General features: G+C 35.7%; 6 protein-coding genes across 6 annotated transcripts; 5 read left to right on the forward strand and 1 right to left on the reverse strand.

Annotated features, from left to right (window-relative positions):
• Window positions 1–1,525: 1,525 nt before the first annotated feature.
• LOC118057645 (uncharacterized) lies at window positions 1,526–5,359 on the forward strand. The gene is made up of 5 exons (XM_035070285.2): window positions 1,526–2,013; window positions 3,356–3,392; window positions 3,484–3,720; window positions 3,827–3,874; window positions 4,653–5,359. Exons 1-5 carry the CDS (start codon window positions 1,712–1,714, stop codon window positions 5,136–5,138), a joined length of 1,110 nt encoding a protein of 369 aa, XP_034926176.1. The 5' UTR covers window positions 1,526–1,711; the 3' UTR covers window positions 5,139–5,359.
• Window positions 5,360–5,710: 351 nt separating this feature from the next.
• On the forward strand, window positions 5,711–9,441 carry LOC118057644 (autophagy-related protein 16). The gene is made up of 5 exons (XM_035070284.2): window positions 5,711–5,974; window positions 6,162–6,288; window positions 6,483–6,664; window positions 6,772–6,967; window positions 8,165–9,441. Coding segments are annotated over exons 1-5 (1,530 nt in total). The 5' UTR covers window positions 5,711–5,972; the 3' UTR covers window positions 9,188–9,441.
• A 1,321-nt stretch (window positions 9,442–10,762) lies between these two features.
• LOC118057643 (uncharacterized) lies at window positions 10,763–13,438 on the forward strand. Its single transcript, XM_035070283.2, has 2 exons — window positions 10,763–10,867; window positions 13,233–13,438. Exons 1-2 carry the CDS (start codon window positions 10,763–10,765, stop codon window positions 13,317–13,319), a joined length of 192 nt encoding a protein of 63 aa, XP_034926174.1. The 3' UTR covers window positions 13,320–13,438.
• A 149-nt stretch (window positions 13,439–13,587) lies between these two features.
• On the forward strand, window positions 13,588–17,437 carry LOC118057642 (vignain). The gene is made up of 4 exons (XM_035070282.2): window positions 13,588–16,166; window positions 16,389–16,624; window positions 16,730–16,870; window positions 17,025–17,437. The coding sequence occupies exons 1-4, from the start codon at window positions 15,719–15,721 to the stop codon at window positions 17,286–17,288; spliced, it is 1,089 nt and encodes a 362-aa protein (XP_034926173.1). The 5' UTR covers window positions 13,588–15,718; the 3' UTR covers window positions 17,289–17,437.
• A 1,343-nt stretch (window positions 17,438–18,780) lies between these two features.
• LOC118057640 (vignain) lies at window positions 18,781–20,594 on the forward strand. Its single transcript, XM_035070280.2, has 4 exons — window positions 18,781–19,336; window positions 19,557–19,792; window positions 19,888–20,028; window positions 20,167–20,594. Exons 1-4 carry the CDS (start codon window positions 18,895–18,897, stop codon window positions 20,428–20,430), a joined length of 1,083 nt encoding a protein of 360 aa, XP_034926171.1. The 5' UTR covers window positions 18,781–18,894; the 3' UTR covers window positions 20,431–20,594.
• Window positions 20,595–20,620: 26 nt separating this feature from the next.
• Window positions 20,621–21,541, reverse strand: LOC118057641 (peptide methionine sulfoxide reductase). The gene is made up of 2 exons (XM_035070281.2): window positions 21,182–21,541; window positions 20,621–21,115 (listed from the first exon to the last, which is right to left on the reverse strand). The coding sequence occupies exons 1-2, from the start codon at window positions 21,497–21,499 to the stop codon at window positions 20,861–20,863; spliced, it is 573 nt and encodes a 190-aa protein (XP_034926172.1). The 5' UTR covers window positions 21,500–21,541; the 3' UTR covers window positions 20,621–20,860.
• Window positions 21,542–21,742: the final 201 nt, after the last annotated feature.

The following is a 21,742-nucleotide window of genomic DNA, read 5'->3' on the forward strand; positions in this document are numbered from 1 at the left end:
ATAAAAAAATTAAATATCTTTTATAAAACATAGAATAACTTGACTATTTAAAAAAAAAATATTGTAATCAATTATCTAAATATCATTTTATTTTTAAGATATAAAAATGTGTTTTTTTTTTTAAAGATGAGGGTATATAGAAGCATACCTAGGCGCTCCTGAGCTACAGTCAGGGCCACGTAGTTAAAATTTTTTTTTTAAATCACCGGAGCATCTCTACCCTCTGTTCAAATTTTTTTTATTCAAAAACCTAAATTTCAATCATTTTTTGCACCCCAAAAATGTGAAAAAAATAATCACGTTAATCTATAAATTTCCAACAACAAAATACATTATAATCTACATAAAAAATAAAAATCAAATCAAAATTTTTTAAAAAAATATTGAGGGTTGATCTACTTTTTTTCTTTTTTTTTTTTCATATCATTGACAGTGAAAATCATTTTTATTAAGTTCTTTTCTTAAATTGGTATTTATAAACACCAAAATTAAAGTTTTTAATGGTTGAAATCTGGCAGCCAAGTCTTCTCTCTCATCAAATTTTCTTGATGTTTTTCTCTCTTCTCTCTCAACTGTAGGAAGTGAAGCATGATAAAAGTAAAGTTTGTGGTTAAAATGTAAGAATCTAGAAAAAGAGGTACTGAACCCAATAAAACTAAAATCTAAGGGCGAAAATGAAACTGTTGCCTGCAAATTGTGAAAAGCCCTATGTTTCTTTGGTCCTCTAGCCTTGAGTTTAATTTTCAAGTTTATTTTTATAAGGAGTAGTGAGCTAATTTTATAGAATTAATTGTCAATTAACACAGGACAACCCAATCAAATATATAAAAAAAAAATGAAAAAAAAAATATATTAGCACATATGCAGTCACATAAAACCACGATAACATTACTAATAAAGGCTAATTTGAAAAGGAAAAAAGTCAAGGGACTGAACTGGAGAAGTTGAAAAATATAGGGATCAAAGTATAAAAAAACAATAAATAAATAATATTTTGTGAGAGAATGAAATGAATAGTGAATATCATTGTACCACACTATTTTATATTTTAAATAATAATATAATATATGATTTTTTTATTTATTTTTGTAACTAACTAAAAATTCAAAATAATGATTTGTTTGGTATTGTGATTAAATTGTTATTTTATTATTTTTAATTTTTAATTAATTTTTGAAGTGTTTTTAGATTATTTTGATATATTGATGTTAAAAATAAATTTTAAAAATATTATTTTAATAATTTTTAAATAAATCACTTTAAGAACTGTAATTCAAAAACATTTTTAAAAAAAATTAAACGAAAACAAAAGGCCCATGACAGTGGTTCCTAATTTAACCGCTACATGGATTCAAAGTGTCCTGATTCCAAATTGTAGGCAAAAATAAAATAAAATAAAAAGGGACACTTGTGCAATAGAGAGCAAAAGACTTGTTAAAATATATCGGGACAACAGTTTCGCACGTGAGTATGGATGGTATCATAGACATTTGCATGAGCCAACCTGTAATCATATCATGCCCCTCTAAGCACATTTCTCCATTGAAGAACACTCTCATATCACTTCACAAACCAACAAAAGAAAATAAAAGAAAAGGAAAGGAGTGTTCATCTTCTTCTACTTCTGCTGTTGCTGCTGCTAAGGTTGTTATTACTGCGAAAGAAAATAAAAGAAAAAACAGGTGTTTTGTCTTTTTTTTTTTTTTTAGAGATGGGAGGGGTGACTTCATCAATGGCAGCAAAATTAGCATTTTTCCCACCAAACCCACCATCATACAAGCTAATTACAGATGATGCCGCTGGTCTCTTACTTCTTGAACACTTTTCTCACCGTGAAAATGTTGATGTTTTGCGTCTCCCAACTCGGCGAGGGACTGAGATTGTTGCTGTTTACGTTAGATATCCAATGGCAACTTCTACTTTGCTTTACTCTCATGGAAATGCAGCTGATATTGGTCAGATGTATGAGCTCTTCATCGAATTGAGTATTCACTTGCGTGTTAATCTCATGGGGTAATTTCTTTTTCACTGTTTTCTCATTTACCCTTTTGTTCAAGTTTATAGATTTTGTTCATTTGTCTGGTTTTTTATGGCTTATGAGAGTTTGCATGTGGAGAAAATATGTGTTTTTGGTGAAAATCAGGTGAATTAGTGATACCCAGTTGGGATTTCTGAGTGAGTTTTAGTTTGCTTTGTGTAGAAGGAAGGGATTTTTTTGGGGTTATTGGGAAAAGGTTACTAGCAGGTGAAAGGTGTTGTTTTTTTGGTGTGGCTATGAGGTATTTTTCATAAAGCTTGATTGTTTATTTGGTTAAAGTGGGTGGAAGAATTTGAGATCAAGTAATTGATTTGTGTCTGATTCACAGATTAGCTAAACAGAGTTGTTTTATGCAGATCCCTTCCTCTGATATCATGATTGTGTGATTTTATTCTTAGATTGGTTAAGATTCTTGGTTTTAGCCAGGAATTATGATAGTTTCAGTGAAAGAATGGAATCTCCTATGAGTTTTGATCTAGGCAATTGGCATACTGGATCAATTAGGCGATTTAGGGCTAATAGTTGTTAAGGGAGAAAATTGAGACTAACTTTGCTGCTTTTAACTTCCTGATGTTCTGTGTATACTACTCATGTTTTCATCTTCTTTGTCTTGCAAGGTCTTAACACTAGTCTACTGTTTTCTATTTTCTGCAATTTTATCAAGAAAGTCCAAGTCTTTGTATGGGGTGACTTAAATGAATAAAAAATTTGGCAAGCAAAAATGGGGGCCTGAAAATTGAAGAAGAACAAGCATTTATGCATGAGGGTTGTTTCAGAAATCCAGAAGCATGCTTTTGCAAGCTAGTTTTCTGTCTAGATTTTGACAGAACTCCATGTGGCTGCTTATTTGAAAAAAAATGGTACGGATCTACCTTACTGGCATAAATCTAGACTTGCAAGTGCCAATTTGGATCTTAGGTTGATTGGATCCATTATATAGAGTTCTTTACTGCATCAAGTTGTTGTTATGCAACTTAATATAGGTGGCCAAGCATGCAACTTGGGAAAACTCTGGTGTGAAATGGAAAAAAAAAAAATTCACGCCAGAGAACTTTTTATAGAGGTGTTGGTTTGGGTATGTTGTCACAGCAATCATATAGACACTGACAACGCCTCATACTGGGAGGCATCCTGTGCCTTGTTTAAATATTAAGTGGTCAAAGACAGCATTTTTTTCTTATAGGTGGTTGCCTTTTACAGAGTTCATAGAGGACCAGTCCGATTCTGTGTTTGTTTGAGTCTTTTATGCAGTTTATCCAGCACTCAAGCATCAGATATAGAAAGGGAATTTAAGCATCTTTTTTTCAATTTGTCTAGGTATGACTACTCTGGCTATGGACAATCATCAGGAAAGGTATGCTGTATAGAATCTTCATTAACTTTATATTGGAGTAAAATTATTTTGGCAACCGATCCTCTGAAGGTCGTTCAATTACTTTCTGCAGCCCAGTGAACACAATACATATGCAGATATTGAAGCTGCTTATAAGTGTCTCGAGGAGAGCTATGGTGCCAAGCAGGAAAATATCATCCTTTATGGCCAATCTGTGGGAAGTGGCCCAACCGTGGATCTTGCTGCACGTTTACCTCGACTAAGAGCTGTTGTACTGCATAGTCCTATACTATCAGGGTTAAGAGTGATGTATCCTGTGAAACGCTCATACTGGTTTGACATCTACAAGGTTAATATTTTGTTTCTTGGTCTTCTTAAATATCATGTCATATGTTTTAAAGAGTATTCATGCATCTACTATGCCTCTGAACATGGCTTCGCTTAAATTTGTCCAGAACATAGACAAAATTCCTCTGGTGAAGTGTCCCACGCTGGTAATCCATGTAAGTATCATAGTTCTATATCTAGTGTTTTTAAATTACGAAAACTTATTTCCATTATTTTCTCCATTCATGAAACTTTCTGAATAGTGTTTGGTCAACCAATGTAATATCATGCAAATAAACTGTTGGGGATAGTAAAAACCTCTGTGCAAGTCCTGCAGTAAGTCTTGTATAGCATATGAATGCGCAGTATTTGAATAATACAGAACATGAAAATACATTTGAGAAACTAGTGGTAAATGAAATGTTCTTGCGAAAGAGAAGGGTGGATGAAATGAAGTCAGACGTGGTACTTTCTAACAATCAGAACAAAACTGTATGAATTCATTGAAATTTAAAGCACCAAGAGGACGGGCTTTTGTTGGATAGAGATACAATGAGTAGTGAAATTGAATGTGTGGTTACATTGAAGTTTAATTATAGGGAGCTTAGGCTAATGCATCTGTGAAAGTACATTTGGTAAATAAAACGTCTGAAAATCGAGGACAGCTAATATCAAGTATTGGAAGATCAAACAAATAGCGCCGCCCCCACCTTCATGTCTCCCTAGTTCCTTGGTTAGATTATATCCTGTGTTCCTTGTCGTTTTCACTAACTGATGATAGAGGTGTGATTAAAGGCGACGCTTGCTCCTTATCAGCCAACTCCGTACATCATTGCAAACTCGGAGAATGCAATGAACTTTATTTTCAACATATTATAATTATCTCAGCTTTCTTGTTCCCACACGGCCATTTCTTGTTGGACCCTTTGAAGAAATCTCAAGTATTTCTTGCAGGGAACTGCTGATGAAGTAGTTGACTGTTCTCATGGCAAGCAACTTTGGGAGCTGTGCCAAGAGAAATATGAACCTCTGTGGCTCAAAGGGGGTAGTCACTGTAATTTGGAGATGTATCCGGAGTATCTGAGGCATCTGAAGAAGTTTATATCAACAGTTGAGAAATCAGCAAACCGAAGAAATGCCGGGAGGAGAAGTGTAGATGGGTTTGAACAGGCCAGACGAAGTAGTGATTGTTCAGAGGGTCCAAGGAAGAGCACAGATAGGAGGGAAAAACCAAGGAAGAGCACAGAGAGGCCAGAAAGACTGAGATTTCACGAATTCAAGTTCACGCACACGGACAAGGCAGAAAAGTTAAAGGTCTCGTTTGAGCACATGGAGAGGTCACGGAGAAGCGTGGAATACTGCGATAAATCGAGAAAAAACATGGATTTACAGCTAGAGAAAGCACGGAAGAGTGTGGACTGGGTGGATAGAATTCGATAACAATACCAAAATCATCTGTAAAAGTTGTTTAAATGTGTTGTAGGAGGGGGGGAGATAAGAAAGTAGAAAGGAAAGGGGATAAAGATGGGGAAATTATTTGTGTTTTCTTTTTCTTTCAACTTTATGGATTTCAGTGTGTGCCTTCCTGTTACGGTTGCATAATGACTGTCATGTAATTGTAGAGTTTCTTTGATATATATTATGTTTGGTCGGTAATGGAATATTAGCTGTTTTTTTGTAAGTATTTTTTATTTAAAAATATATTAAAACAATATATATTTTTTATTTTTTAAAATTTTTTTTAATATTGTATAAAAATAAAAAATCAATATAGAAAAATCATTTCTTTTAGAAACATCAATTCTTTGCAAAAAAAAAACGCTCAGGAATTATTTTTTGTATGGTATAGCGTCGATTAAGTTTTTTCATAAAATGAAATTATTATTTTTTATTTAATTTAATTTAAAATTAAATCATATATAAATTAATTTAACTTGAGTTGATTATTTTATAAGCAACTGGTCTATTGATAAAAAAATTAAAATAAAATTGAGAAAATATGGTTATGAGTCTTCTTAAATTAGTAGGTTATAAACTTCAAACCAATAATAAAAAAATGAACTTAATCTTTCCTTCCTTTTGGTTTCTTCATCTTCTAAGTTTTATATTTCCAGAAATACCCTTTCGAATTTTCAATCTCTCTTTGCTTGAAAGTTGAAGCAAGAAGCAGCGGTGCTCCTCCTCTCCTCTCCTCTCCTCTCCTCTCCTCGCAGACTCCAAAATTCAAAAGAAATTGATTCCACGAAAAACCAGTCGATCAATTTATCGATCGATATGTAAGTAAATCAAAACAGTTTCCTTTATTAATTTTCTCTTCTTTGATTTTTTTTTTTTTTTTTTAAATAGAGAAGCAAATCCTACGCTTCCGGATCCTCCTATTTTTTTATTTTTTTTTTTAAAAAAAGAGAAGCAAAAACTGGACTGTTTCGCTTAATTTTGGTTTCCAATATTTTTGTTTTTAAGGTCGCAAGAAGAGATTGGTCGAGAAGCAATAAAGCAGGCGTTGAAAGCTTTAAAGAAGCGGCATTTACTGGAAGAAGGAGCTCATGCCCCTGCCTTTATTGCTCTTTCCAGGCCCATTATTTCTCAGGTCTTCTTTCTTTTTCTTTTTGTTAATTTCTTACTTGCTATTCACCGCGAATCATGCTTTCATTTGGGGAGTAATTTTCTTTCTGGGCTTTATGATTGTATTTTTCTTTAATGAAACTGATAATAATAATGATGAGATTGCAGTTAATTAGTATTAGTGCCGTGTTCAAGTTGATTTTTTGTATATAATTGAAGGGATCAGAGTGGAAAGAGAAAGCAGAAAATCTAGAAGTAGAACTTCAGCAATGTTACAAAGCTCAATCTCTTTTATCCAACCAACTTGTGGTGGAGGTGGCCGAATCGAGAGCAGCGAAGACTTCACTACAAGAGAAGGAAGCAGCTATCACTGATTTGCAAAATGAGGCTACTCAAATAAGGTTTTCTTCTTTATCCTGTTACTTTTGTTTTTTATCCTGTTAGGAAGACAGATGATTTTAATGTTTTTGGCATTGTGGGGTTATTTAGACTTGTGTTTTTTCGTCAGGGATGAGTGTGGTCAGTTGAAGGAGGATTTTGAGGAAAAGATTAATGCATTAGAATTGGTTATGAGTGAGAACCATGCACTTAGAACACAATTGGAAGAGATGACTCTTAAAGCTAAGAATGCTGAGGCTGAAAATAAGATGTTGATTGATCGATGGATGCTACAAAAGATGCAGGATGCCGAACGCCTTAATGAGGTACTTTGTAGTGTTTGATAGGTCCCTGTCAAAGATGTTGTAATTATATGTAAATAGGATTCTACTTAGGGTGAGAATAAACCACAACAATTTGTTATTGAATCAACTTGTTCCTTTACTGCATATTACTAGAGTTTAAATACACAAGGAAATAACAGACTCTTCCTAAATTTAATATCACAAGTACATGAAATCAAGACTCTACAACTGATTCCAACTAAATAGCTGGCACTTATTCTAATAACAAAACACTAGCTAACCGACCTGACTAATAACATACTCGACTCATTCCTCTGCTTGCCTCCTCTAGTGTGATTATTTGCATGTGCAGCTTAACAGTACATGGCTTATTCATCACGTCAATTAAATGCTCAATAGCTCTCCATGAACTTAGGATTCTTGATAGGCACACTTTGAGATCTTCTTGGCTGCTTATCAGTGTTGCTATAGCTTGATAATGTACAGTGTATGTATTGGATGAGTATCAACTGTTGGGTGAGATTTTGCTAGGCAATCAGTGTTTTGCTGTTTTAGAAGAACATTAGTGGCTGCTGAAATATATGCTGACCTCCTTTTGATATATGAATTTTTGTGGGTTTTTTGTATTTTACAAAAAAAATCAATCTGAAGAAGAAATTCTTCTTGATGTTTTTAGAATTGACCAACACTTCTTGAAGTAGTTTCCTCTGGAAGATCCTTTTTGGCGGACATTTGGGAGTATATATATTGTTTTATTTCCATGTTATTCCCTTCATAAAGCCCATGGATGGTTAAGAAATTCTAGAAACTATATGTTTTGTTTGTGATTGGATCTGGTATTGAGTTTGCAGAAGGTTGTTGGCTCCTTTTTTGTGTATGAAATTCCAGATGTTGTATAAAAGTTTTCATACAGAAGTCTCCCCATTTCTCTGGACTAGTGTATTTTCATGATAGAGAAAGTTGAATATGCAACGTGACACTTGAGAGGTTGTACTCTTTTGTAAGTTGAGTGATTCAGAGTGAACATGCATTGCAAAAGATGCTGAAACCAATCTGCAGAACCAACCTTCATATAATCTGTTGTGAAATTGTGGAGTTTGCATACAGTGTCTTTAAGTTCTTGCTTTTGCTTCTGAAGAGATGCATGTGGGAATTATTTTCTTCCTGCTTTATTGCTGGTATAAATGTAGTTAGCTAAAGATGTCCTTATGAACTTAGGCTAATGCACTTTATGAAGAAATGATTGATCGGCTCAAGGCAAGTGGTTTAGAGAGCCTTGCTAGGCAACAAGTGGATGGAGTTGTCCGGCGAAATGAAGATGGTGCTGAGTACTTTGTTGAATCAACGATCCCTTCTACATGCAAGCACAAGATCACTGCTCATGAGGGTGGCTGTGCTTCTATATTGTTTGAGTACAATTCTGGAAAATTGATTAGTGGGGGGCAAGACCGTTCAATCAAGATGTGGGATACAAATACAGGATCATTAAGTCACACTCTTTATGGTTGTCTTGGCTCTGTTCTTGATCTTTCCATTACTCATGACAATAGATCCATCATTGCAGCTAGCAGCTCAAACAACTTGTATGTATGGGATGTTACCACAGGGCGAGTACGTCACACTTTCACAGGTCACGCTGATAAAGTGTGTGCTGTTGATGTCAGTAAAATTTCAACTCGTCATGTTGTCAGTGCTGCTTATGATCGTACCATAAAAGTGTGGGATCTGCAAAAAGGTTTCTGCACCAACACGATCATTTTCCACAGCAACTGCAATTCTCTTTGCTTCAGCATGGATGGACAGACTATTTGTTCAGGTCATGTTGATGGGAATCTTCGTTTGTGGGATATTCAGACAGGAAAGCTACTTAGTGAAGTTGCTGCACATTCACTAGCTGTCACATCTATATCTGCGTCTCGAAATGGAAGTGTTGTACTGACAAGTGGGAGAGACAACTTGCATAACTTATTTGATATGCGATCCTTGGAAGTTTGTGGCACTCTAAGAGCAACTGGAAACAGGGTGGCTTCGAATTGGAGTCGCTCCTGTATCAGTCCTGATGACAACTATGTTGCTGCTGGTTCAGCTGATGGATCTGTACATATTTGGTCAATATCTCAAGGTGATATAGTAAGCACCCTGAAGGAACACACAGCTCCAGTCCTTTGTTGTTCATGGAGTGGTCTTGGCAAACCACTAGCCTCTTCTGACAAGAATGGAATTATCTATACCTGGACATGATGGTTTGCGTCTTCACTTGTAAATATGATAGGTTGTCTACACGGAGAATTTCTTCAAACAAGTTTGTGGAACACTGTAAGCCATTATCAAGTTAATGGAACCCCAAGTTAGCAATATGGCAAAAAATTCTTCTTCTGTACAGACATAGTTGATTAGTTTATTCTTACTGAATGATTCTGTTGGTTGAATTCAATTGCTGAAAGAGCACGACAGGTTTTTCTTTAATAACGTTCTTGATTTACTGGTTTTGTGCTTCTTACTGGTTAATGTACTTGTCCTCAGTGTTTCGAGTTTCTGAGATTACAGTACAAGGACATTTATGTTGCATAATTTCCACAAAGGAACCTGTTGGAAACTGATTTGTGCAGAGTTGGAAAGTAAGAGGATGTTCAGGTGATGACATGCATTGAGTTATTTCCTCTTCTGAATAATGTCTGCAGGACAAAGATGCGTTTGTGTTTAGGATCATAAAATTTTCTTCATTTTATGTGAAATTTAAGAAATATTTAAGATTTTTTTTTAATGTATGTCTGACATAAGTTTGATGATTTTCATTTTGTATTTGGGTTTTTTTGGTAAATATACTTTACTATTCTTATAATTTTTTATTAAGTTGGGATCTAGGGTTATTGTCCTAGTAAACCTTAGATAAAGCAGGCTTTGAACATTGTTTAGGGATTTTGTTTTCACAAAAAAAACTCAAAATTTAAGTTAATCCTCTTATTTATTCATTAACTCAGCTAATCTACAATTCAGGTCTGAATCACAATCCAAATCTTAAATTATTTTTAAAAATTGAGACTCCAAATTAAGTTTTATAATTATAATTTTAAAAAAAATTATAAAAAATAATAATGAAAATGCACTGTTTGATTTTTCATTTTTGAAGGTCCAAATAAAAACTATTTTTTATTTGCACCAGAGGCTAGAAGTAGAGTGATTATTTTCGGTTCGGTTTGGTTTTTATCAAAAAAAAGCAACCAAACAAAAAAAAAAATTCAAAAAAAAAACTGAAACCGGTTCTAACCGGTCAGTTTCAGTTTGATTTGGTTTTTTAGAATAAAAATCTTTTCAACCAGTTTGGCTTAATTTTTCTGATTTTGGCTCGGTTTTTTTTCCAGTTTTTTCAGTTTCGGTTTGTTTTTTTTATTTTTTATTTTAGACTTATAAAATCAAAACCAAACCGGTCGGTTTTTTTATAATTTTAATCGGTTTAATTGGTTTTTTTAAGGTTCAGTTTTTTTAATTTTTTTTTTTTGGTTTTCTTAATTTAATTGATTTTTTGATTTTTTTTGCTTACCTCTGGCTAGAAGTTCCATTTTATTATTTTCTGTAAAAAGAAAAAAAAAAAGAAGAAGTTAAATTTGTTTGTAAAAAAGAAAAGAAAAGAGGAGGTATTGTGAGATTGGGCCACAGTTAGAGTATTAGTTAATCACGTGGGCCTTAATCTTGTACAGTCCCATCAGTAAGATATAGGCCATTGAATCCGAGCCGCGTCTATCCATCCATCATTAGATCTGATTCCCAAATCAGAGACACTTTGGAGGAAGCGAAGAGAAGCTAAGCTAAGCAAAGATGGTGAAAGTGGCCGGCTTTTTCGCCATGTCAGTGGGTGCCTTTATATTTTGGCAAACTATGGACAAAATCCATGTCTGGAATGCTCTTCGCCAGGATGAAAAGGTTCGTCTCTCATCTCTTCTTCACCTCTTGTTTTTTCAAGTTTGAATTGAATATTGTTTCTGATCACTTCCTTCGTTCCTTTTCTTTTTCAAAAACAAAAGCTAGGTGTGAATTGGAGCTTCCCAATTCATTTATTAATATGGGTATTCACCAATTTGTCTAATGATGGTATAAATTTGTTTCTTTGTTCTTGGATAATCTTTATTTCTTACTATGAAAATAGTTTACTTGGTTAAAATGTGGTTGGAATTTGATGTGGGTTTTTTTTTTTTTTTTTGTAATTTGATGGTGCAGTTGAATATGCCCTTAGAAATTGATTGATTTATTTAATGAAAGGGGAGAGTTAGAAAGATAGTTGAAATCCTTACTAGCTAGCTTAATAGAAAGCATATTATTAAGTTTGGGTTCCTAGAAGGAATCTTGACCTGCTAGGTTAAGTGATAAGTAGAAATTTATTGATTTTTGGGTCTTTGTATTTGGTTGACAAGGGGGTATCCTTTCCTTTCACAATGCATGCCTATACTTGAGTTTTTGAAAGATTTCTAATGATAGGCTTGATGAAATATACTAAAGATATGGTCTTGCGTAATTCTTTTTTGGCATTTCTGCAACTCCTTTCTAATAGATTGTGATGTTATTGCTTGCACATCTCGTTATTGAGATTAGTGACTACTAATGAAAAATGTGTTATGTGCGTTCTGTAAGTTTTGGTGCTGCATTCCCCGCAAGACAGCTGCTTGGTTTAATTAGTTTTCTGTTACCAGCTACTTTTGTACCATTGATCTGATTAATCTCCATAAGTAAAACCTATTCTATGAAAAAAGTGGCTCTATCAATCACTGAGCATCTGTTAATTTGTTGTGGTGATAGGGTAACTCTAAATTTTTGGAAATGATTCTGGACTTGGTTTCTGTCCCAAATTGCACCCTCTTTCTCCCCTTTATTGTTTTACAGAGCAGGATAGTGATACTTTAGTTATGGAGGTAATAAAAGATGAATAGCATGTTATGGTTTTGATAGATAAGGTACCTGGAAATGTTTCGATTGTAGGTGAAGTTTCTCCTCTTGATCCTTCATGTCTTTCTATTGCAAAGGTTCTACTGTAATTTTCGTTGGAAAAGACTAGCTTTTTGTTCATTTTTTAAGCTGCAATTATACATTCTTGTGTACCACATCCTGTTGTGTGAATTTTGATGGATATGTATTCACACTATGTTTGCTTGGGAGGAAACTGGATGGATGGGTAAGGAGGGAGGGAAACAATTAGAAGGATGAAGTACCCATTCAATCAGGTTAAGTGGATATACACCCAAGAAATGGGAGACGTTCTATGCTCTCCTCCTAGGTTCACATTTTTTCCAATCCTTCTAATCTGGAGGGATAGTATGAGGAAGGCATGAGCGTCTGTGTTTTTATCTGTATTTTTTTTCTTGTCTCATTGCTCCTCTCAATAACTAAACAACTAGAGGTAAGGATTGCTCTACATCCTTGTGTTTTACTCCTTAGGTGCTCTTTATTTTTATCCTTCCACCAAAGAAAGCATAGCTGGCTTTGAATTAGGTGGATTTCCGGACATCATTGTCAATTCAAGTTTTTTTCCTTACTGCTTAGCCAGCTTTGAAAGCATTTACATGAGATTTTATTTGTGCCATCTGGTTCTTAAATAGGAAATGTCTTAAAATAAACGGAAACCGGTAAGGTGATCTTGCTTGGGCCTTGGACAATGTAGATTGTAATAAATCTGGCCATGAACTATTTGGAGGATGAGTTAGTCTCTTGGAGGATGTTCCAGAGTTTGATATGCTTCTTAATGATAAGTTAAAAGTTTCTGATTGTTATACATTAGCATGAATGCTAATTATAGAATGTCATTGTGGAGGGACAAGTTTCTGGATGCAAAGCTTGAAACTTTTTCTTGTATGAGTATCGCTGCTTTTAGTAGACATGGGAATTCATTACAACAATGGGTATAGTTAACTATTCTTGTTGTAGACATTACAGACAACTCATGTCCTGTAGCTGATTTTGTCAAGGCAAAAGGTGGCACATGGATGTGCCAAAGCTGTCATTTAGTGGTTTTAAAATTATTGAGTTGATTTATTTGCTTGGAGAAGGAATTACAAGTTTGAGCATTGCAGACACGGAGACCAGATTTTAATTGGAAGTATTTATGAAAAGTATGCAGAGCAATATACATAGTCAGAAAATTAAACTGTGTTGCTGTTTAAAACATTTTTTATTCATCTTCTTCATCATACTACTGGGGGTGTATTTTATACCCACTGTTTTATCAATTCTTACTTGAATTTTGAGTTTTTGTGTATAAATACTTGCCATTAATTGGGTTTGTCTATCATCATTTCAGCAAGAAAGATTTGAAAAGGAGATGGAGATCAAGAGGGTCAGAGAAGAGCTATTGCGACAAGCTAAAGATAAGGATGCTCTCGCATGAGTTACTTGTATGGTCAAATTTCAATTTCCCTCATTTCCCCAAAGTACCATAATTGGTTGGTACTTCGTTTTACAAATGTTGTCACTGAAAATAAATGAATTGACAAATTAGTTTGCTTATGCCATCTTTTCTTATCTCTTGTTGCTTATTCCTCTTTTTTGATGGACAGCGTATCAAAATTGTTTAAATGTTTGTTGAAGTATTAACTGCTATTATTGAAAGAGTTACATGCCGTAATTAATCATACCATAAGAGATAATAATTAATAAGGCCTTTTCAGTAGTCTTTGGCACTAAAGAGAAAAGAGGAATATAGCCTTTGCATTTGCTAGACTGCTTGATGTGATTCAGCTTCATCATGTCTTTAATTCTTTTGAACCTGCAATTGCAATTACTGTAAAGCACAGATTGCCCGTGCTATATGGACTTAATTGGGAATTTGGGGATATAAGAGTTGAGGTTTCGTAGATATGGTATGCTAAAAACAGCATGACCAATGAATGGTCTTAGATGATTCTGAAAAAGTCAATAGTTTCAGTGAACCGTTGTTAATTATCTTCCTGTAAAGCATTTATATTGCTGATAATTGAAGTCCCACGATAAATTAAAGGAGTAAACACGCTGATCTCTGGTGGTCCTGTATTCTGTAATTCACTTCCTTTACCCGTTTGCAGTCACAAAACCATAATGTTCTTCCTGGAAACAGACCTCCCCTGCCCTCCTTGTAGATTGAAGAAGCCCAATCCTGTTATCTAATGAAGTTAATGAGATGACCACAAGCATTTGCATGCTCTTTGTTTTTCCTTCAACTACAGTCCAAGTTACCAGTATGTTTGTGAACTGGTATTTCTCTCCGGCCAGCTTCTGGAGATTGTTCGTTGTTAACTATTTTCTTCTTCCAGTTTGCTATACCAACGCCTCTATACTTGTTCGCGGATCAATCAATCAAACAAACAATAGGTTTCTTGCTATGGCTCTAATTGTATTACCTGGCCTAATCCCGGCATGCCATGTTAATGGATGGCGGAGAAACTGCCGAGCTTGGATATATTGTTGATAGATGACGAAGGAACAGCCTAGCCTTGCTATTTTGGATTTCCTTAATTATTTACATGTCCTCAAGAATTGAGCCCTACTTTAGGATCATTAATCATTTGAAATGGGGTTCATTCCTGCCATAATTTCTTATAAGATGAACAAGGCACGCAACCCCTTCAGTTCAAGCAGAAACTCATGTCCGTCTTGTAGCTCATAAGTGATAGTATATCAAAATCTTTTGTCATTTCAAGAAGGGATGACTAGCTTTCGAAAAATGCTGAAAATCGAACGACAGCTAAGCTTCATGAATGTTTTCGTGACCGCGGAAATGAGAATATAGTGTGGTTTGAGCTGTAACCGTGGAAGGGATAAGTACCCAACACCCTACGCTAGTGTAGCCCTACAAGCAATGCCTTGACAAAAAAATCTAGTCATTTTCAGTTTAAAGAAATTGGATTTTTCCATTGATTCATTGTCTTGCTACGACATCAGCAAACTACCTGAAGATAATTGACCCTTCAATAAATAATCCCACAAAAAAAAAACGCAAAAGGTAGATACTGAATGGTCACGTTGGTGGTAATTAAAGAACATTTCATCCACTTTTAACCTCAATTTGTGGGAAAGTTTGGCAGTAGCCGGTGGGCACAGATGTGCAAAAAACGTGGCTCAGTGCCATAATCTGGAGAGAGTTCTCCGTCCTCGTGTTTCGTTGGGTCTGAAAATAGATTTTTCTTGCAGAATTCACTCAATCCCTTTACAGTTTCTCTACCAAACCATTTCAAAGACTTTATGATCAGTGGGTTCAGTTAAAGCCGAAGCAGTCGCAAGCAACTTTATTTCCGAGCTTGCAAAACTATCGTGGCTCAAAAGCTTCTATGGACGCAACCATTTTAGTAAATCAGTGGTCACCACCCCTTTTCTCTTCCCCTCTCTTTCTTATATCATAACATGGTGCGATAGCGTGTTCTGCATGTAAGGATCATCCTGTAAAATGCCCTAAGTCCACAAGTTTTTTATGTTATTAACTGCTCAGGAACTACTTGTATCCTTCCTTCTGATATATACATGTGAACCAAACTCGCTTATATTTGGACTTTCTTGTTTAGTTGAAATCACTCCATTTGTACACACACAGTTTGTTTTCCATATTTCTCAAACACTATCTCCATATCCTCCTCCATTATTATACATAATTAAATAGTTGATGCCCATAAGGAACTTGTAACCTCATTAATTAATGATCCTCTGTTCTATTCTACAACTTGATCTACATATCTTCCACTATTGTTTCATTTCTCTATATAAAGCAACCAATAGTAGTCCTTATTCCCCATCTTGTGTTGAGTTCTAGCTTAGCAAATGGAAATGAAGAAATTCTTACTTGTTGCTCTTTCTTTAGTCTTGGTTTTAGGAATCACTGAAAGTTTGGATTTTCATCAAAAAGATTTGGAATCTGAGGAAAGTTTGTGGGATTTGTATGAGAGATGGAGGAGCCATCATACCGTTTCAACAAGTCTTGATGAGAAACACAAACGTTTCAATGTGTTCAAGGAAAATGTTATGCATGTTCACAAAACTAACAACATGGGTAAGCCCTATAAGTTGAAATTGAACAAGTTTGCAGACATGACTAACCATGAATTCAGGTCTGTATATGCTGGATCAAAGGTTAAACATCATAGGATGTTTCGTGGGACACCACGAGGAAATGGGAGCTTCATGTATGGGAAGGTAGACAAAGTCCCAACATCTGTTGACTGGAGGAAGAAGGGTGCTGTGACTGCTGTTAAGGACCAAGGTCAATGTGGTAAGGCTCACTTTTCATTTCTTACAATGAAGGTTTACCTTATTTTTTCAATTCGTTCATTCATCACAAAGCGACATGCATGATATTTGATTAGGAAGAAAGAAAGGCTGCATCCTATTTGAGCATAGACCTATCAAAAAACAGCACTGCAAATTTTCATCCTTCCTTGCTTGCTTGGATTGCTTGCAATTTAATTCTTATATCCTTTTCAATGTGGTACAGGAAGTTGCTGGGCGTTTTCAACCATAGTTGCAGTTGAGGGTATTAATTATATTAAGACAAATAAGCTAGTATCTTTGTCTGAGCAAGAGTTGGTGGATTGTGACACTACAGAAAATCAAGGATGTAATGGAGGGCTAATGGAATATGCTTTTGAGTTCATTAAGAAAAAGGGAGGCATAACAACAGAGTCTACTTATCCTTATAAAGCTGAAGATGGACATTGTGATGATGCAAAGGTTTCATTTCTTATTACATTTACATTAAACTAAATTTGATTTATTAACTAATCAATGCTAAATTACGATCAGCATAACATAAAAGTACAACTCCTTTTTTTACAGGAAAACAACCCTGCAGTGTCTATTGATGGGTATGAGAAAGTTCCTGAAAATGATGAGGATGCATTACTGAAAGCTGCTGCAAACCAACCAGTATCTGTAGCCATAGATGCTGGGGGTTCAGATTTCCAGTTCTACTCCGAGGTAAATTTCAGAAAGTTACTGAAATACTTTGTGAATTTAGCCTCAATCCGAGAATTCTCCTTTGCAAAGATGATGAATAGAATGTTCATTTGAGCAGTCTGTCAAACGACTAGCATTTGAAACAAAATATTTACAAGCTTAATGGGAAATGCAGGGTGTCTTTACTGGAGAGTGCAGAACCGAGCTGGATCATGGAGTGGCAGTTGTGGGCTATGGAACAACTCTTGATGGAACGAAGTACTGGATTGTTAGAAATTCCTGGGGACCTGAATGGGGAGAGAAAGGTTACATCAGGATGCAGCGAGGCATCTCTCACAAGGAAGGACTCTGTGGTATTGCTATGGAGGCTTCATATCCTATCAAAAACTCCTCAACTAATCCTTCAGGAACCAAATCTTCCCCCAAGGATGAACTCTAAACTACATAAGCAATATCATTGGTTTCAGAATTGCTATCCATTTCAGTTGTTTTTCCTGCTGTATCAGATTTGCCTCTTAAAAATAACGTATCCCTAATTTGATCATGATGTAATTTCTTAAAATGTTATACTATATATTGAAGAATAAATTTTTGAAAAACTTCACAGTTGAAGAACTTAAGAAACTTGAAACAAAACAAGGAAAGCAAGTCAATCAAGTCCTAAACCATCCAAGGCAATGTCAGGACTATTTGCCTTGTCGTTACAGAACCTAACAAAGCTGTCAACCATTGCATTTGCTTTCTCCCAAATAACAGCAGCTGCCCGCTTTACCAGGCAAAGAATCATGATTTATGATTTCTCTATCGGCAGGTTGCTTCAGGACATGTTAACCGGCCATCATTATTTATCAGCATTGCATAAGGAGATGAAATCTGAGATAAAAAAAAATTGAAATTTCAGACTAATTCTTTTCACCTAAAAAGTTGAAATTTCACATTTATGCTAAAAAGGGGCATCATTTCAGTTTACGAGAATGATTTAATTGAATGACAGATAACTACAGTGTTCTGAATCGGTTTATGGATGATGTTAGTTGGGTAGCTGTAGGAGGATGTTTATAGCATGTACTCTCTATGGCGGAGAAAAAGAGAAATCTGACTTCTGATGCACATAGAAATGACTGGAGCCTGAAGCTACCACTTTCAAATTTCAATCTAACAATGTTCATTTCAAAATAGTTTAGCAGGCTTAGTTTCATGGTTGTATGTTTCCCTGGTGAGTCAACGAATGAATTCACTGTAAAACAAACAGAAATGCGAGTTAAAGCCTTTAGAGGAAGAGTAGTGCTCCATGATTGAATTTCTTAATTCCTAATCGTATGTTCTCCAGACAGTAAACAAAGGACAGGAATTTTCTGTAATTTCTAATTGGAGATCCAGCATCCCTTTATCCAATCTGCTGCAACTTCTCACATGTACATGAATCGGGCCGAGCTAAGTTCACTCACAATTCATTTACCAGATGGCCGAGACAATGAAATGGCATCCTTGTTCTTCAAGTTTTGAAAATTTCTTCGTGCTAACAAATGTTAATTTGACTTGCTAACTTGTTAGATAAGAAATGAAAGCTGAAAGATTCCTAGGAAAGATACAAGAGGACAAGTTGGTTCTTAAAATGAAGAAATTAAGAGTTACAAGCAACCAGTACTCCTATCGCTTCCCTCATTTAAAGAATGCTTCACTCAATTTCATATCTTTTCAACACTTCACCTTCTCTAAAGAACCCTGATAAAGAAATGGAGAGGGAATGACGTACCTAGAGATGACAATTTCAATATGATGACAAAAACCTGATAAAATTCCTTCAATATCAATGGAAAGAACTGAAACTATACATGGTGATTCTTGTACATTGACCGATTATTAAATACAGATAATTGATGCCCTTAAGGAACTTGTAACTTCTTCATTTTTATTTTTTGTATTCTGGTTTGTTCTACTTCTCTTCCATCATTCCTCTCCTTTCGTTCCTCTATATAAAGCAATCATTAGTTCCTGATTATTTCCCATCTTGTGTTGAGTTCAAGTCTAGCAAATCAACGAAAATGAAGAAACTCTTATTTGTCGCTCTTTATTTAGCTTTGGTTTTAGGATTCACCGAGAGTTTTGATTTCCATGAAAAGGATTTAGAATCCGAGGAAAGTTTGTGGGATTTGTATGAGAAGTGGCGGAGCCACCACACTGTTTCTACGAGTCTTGACGAGAAACGCAAGCGTTTCAATGTGTTCAGGGCTAATGTCTTGCATGTTCATAATACTAACAAGATGGATAGGCCTTATAAGTTAAAGTTGAATAAGTTTGCAGACATGACTAACCATGAATTCAGGACCGCTTATGCTAGCTCTAAAGTTAAGCATCATACTATGTTTCGGGGAGCACCGCTGGGAAATGGAAGCTTCATGTATGGGAACATAGACAAAGTACCAGCCTCTATTGATTGGAGGAAGAAAGGCGCCGTCACTCCTGTTAAGGACCAGGGCAAATGCGGTAAGGCTTATTTTTCATTTCTCACATGGATATAGTTTCACCTTAGTATTTCCCTTCTATAGCTCGTTCAGTCATGCAACAAACATGTACAGGGGAATATACTCGTGCTTTGATTAAGCAAAAATAAAGGTTACCTCCCTTCTGAACATAGCACTGTCAGAAAAGGGGGGTAGAACAATTGATCGCTGTTTAATTGTGAAATGTTTTCAATGTGGTACAGGAAGTTGCTGGGCATTTTCGACAATTGTAGCCGTTGAAGGTATTAACTTTATTAAGACAAATAAGTTGATATCTTTGTCCGAGCAGGAGTTGGTGGACTGTAACACCGAGGAAAACCATGGATGTAATGGAGGGCTAATGGATTATGCTTTTGAGTTCATTACGAAACAGAAAGGCATAACAACAGAAGCTAATTATCCTTACCGTTCTCAAGATGGACACTGTGATGCTAAAAAGGTGCTCTTTCACATTCAACTAATATGGTTGATGGAAGTAGTAAATTGCTCGAGCATGATCAGCACAAAGTATCACTCTTTTTGTGTTTTTTGCAGGCAAACCAGCCAGCAGTGTCTATTGATGGATATGAGGATGTGCCTCATGATAATGAGAATGCATTACTAAAAGCTGTTGCAAACCAACCCGTATCTGTAGCCATAGACGCTGGAGGTTCAGATTTCCAGTTCTACTCAGAGGTAAATTAACTTCGGAAAAGTTCCTGAAAACTAGTCAATTTAAAGAAGGAATTGCCACCAGACAAGACAATGAGAAATTCAAAATGCCAAGGAATTTGTGATTAAACATTTACAAATTGAATATCAATATCAACGCAGGGTGTATTTACTGGAGAGTGTGGAAAAGAGCTGGATCATGGAGTTGCAATTGTAGGCTATGGAACAACAGTTGATGTCACTAAGTACTGGATTGTGAGGAATTCCTGGGGATCTGAATGGGGAGAGAAAGGCTACATCAGGATGCAGCGTAGCATCTCTGACAGAAGGGGACTCTGTGGTATCGCAATGGAGGCTTCTTATCCCATCAAGAAATCCTCAACTAATCCTATAGGACCCACAGATTCTCCCAAGGACGAACTCTAAACTACACATATACCATTGACTTCAGTTCGCTGTAATTTCATGTTGCTTTTACTGTATCAAAGTTTGAAACTTTCAGGTCTCTTGAACAAATACAAACTTTTGTTAACGATGTACCTGCTTCAAATCCATGTACTGGTGAGGGATGAATAAATATTTCCAAAATACCTTGTCTGTATAAATGAAACAAACATTAAAAAAAAAGGAAGTTCATTGATACTGGGATGTCTTTAGAATACAATACACAATAAGCTTATTGATACTTGGTGCAAGTGGACAGGACAACCTAGTAAAGTGAAACCAAACTATCAAGACCAGTTTAAAATGTGGAATCCAATTTGAAACAAAATGAATTTTTCACATTTAAATTAGCCCCAGTAGTGTAATTTCTATATTATTCATCAAAACGATGTTTTTTTTTTTAAAGGAAGGTTTAACCATAGCATCTAATAGGGTCATTGCAACCTTTTTCAGCAGACTGTTTAACACCCTGACCTCCACCTTTCTCCAGATACTGCTGATGGTACTCTTCAGCTCTGTAAAATCTCTTTGCTGGCAGAATTTCTGTCACAACCTTGTTATCCATCAATTCCAACTGCTTAGCTTCCTTTGATTCCTGGGCTAACTTAGCTTGGGCCTCATTGTAGTAGTAAATCCCTGATCTATACTGTGTACCAACATCGCCACCCTGTAAAATCAAACCAAAACATCAATCCATCGGAAATTTGCCAGCAAAGTCAAGCAAGACGAATACCTGGCGATTGAGGGTGGTAGGATCATGTCGAGACCAGAAAAGAGAGAGGAGGTTGGTATATGGGCAAACTTCCGGGTCAAATTGGACACGAACAACTTCAACGTGGTTGGTGGTGTTGGTGCATACCAGCTTGTAAGTTGGATCTGGGACGTGACCCTGAGAGTAGCCCACTTCAGTTTTGACCACACCAGGTAGTCTCTGAAAGGAAAGCTCAACCCCCCAGAAACATCCAGCTCCGAATTGAGCGAACTCGTGATTCGGGTTGTCTGGCTGGTCTAGATCCGGATCCAGAGCAGGATTGGTGGTGCTGGTTGCCATTTTCTGTCGTGGACTGTGTTAGGCGCTTGAAAATACGAGTGTTAATAAATATTGTGGAGGATGATTGTGCAAGCTGCGAGGGAACCCTGATTACGTTGGCACTTCGCCAGCTCATTTGGAGAGCGTTTGTTTTTATATTCAAAAAATGATTTTAAAAATCTTTGAATTTATTTTATTGCTTTAAAATAATTTTTTTTATTTTTTTATATACTGAGATTAAAAATAAATTTTAAAAAATAATAA

This window comes from Populus alba, chromosome 15 (assembly GCF_005239225.2).
Source record: "Populus alba chromosome 15, ASM523922v2, whole genome shotgun sequence".
Taxonomy (NCBI): Eukaryota; Viridiplantae; Streptophyta; class Magnoliopsida; order Malpighiales; family Salicaceae; genus Populus; species Populus alba.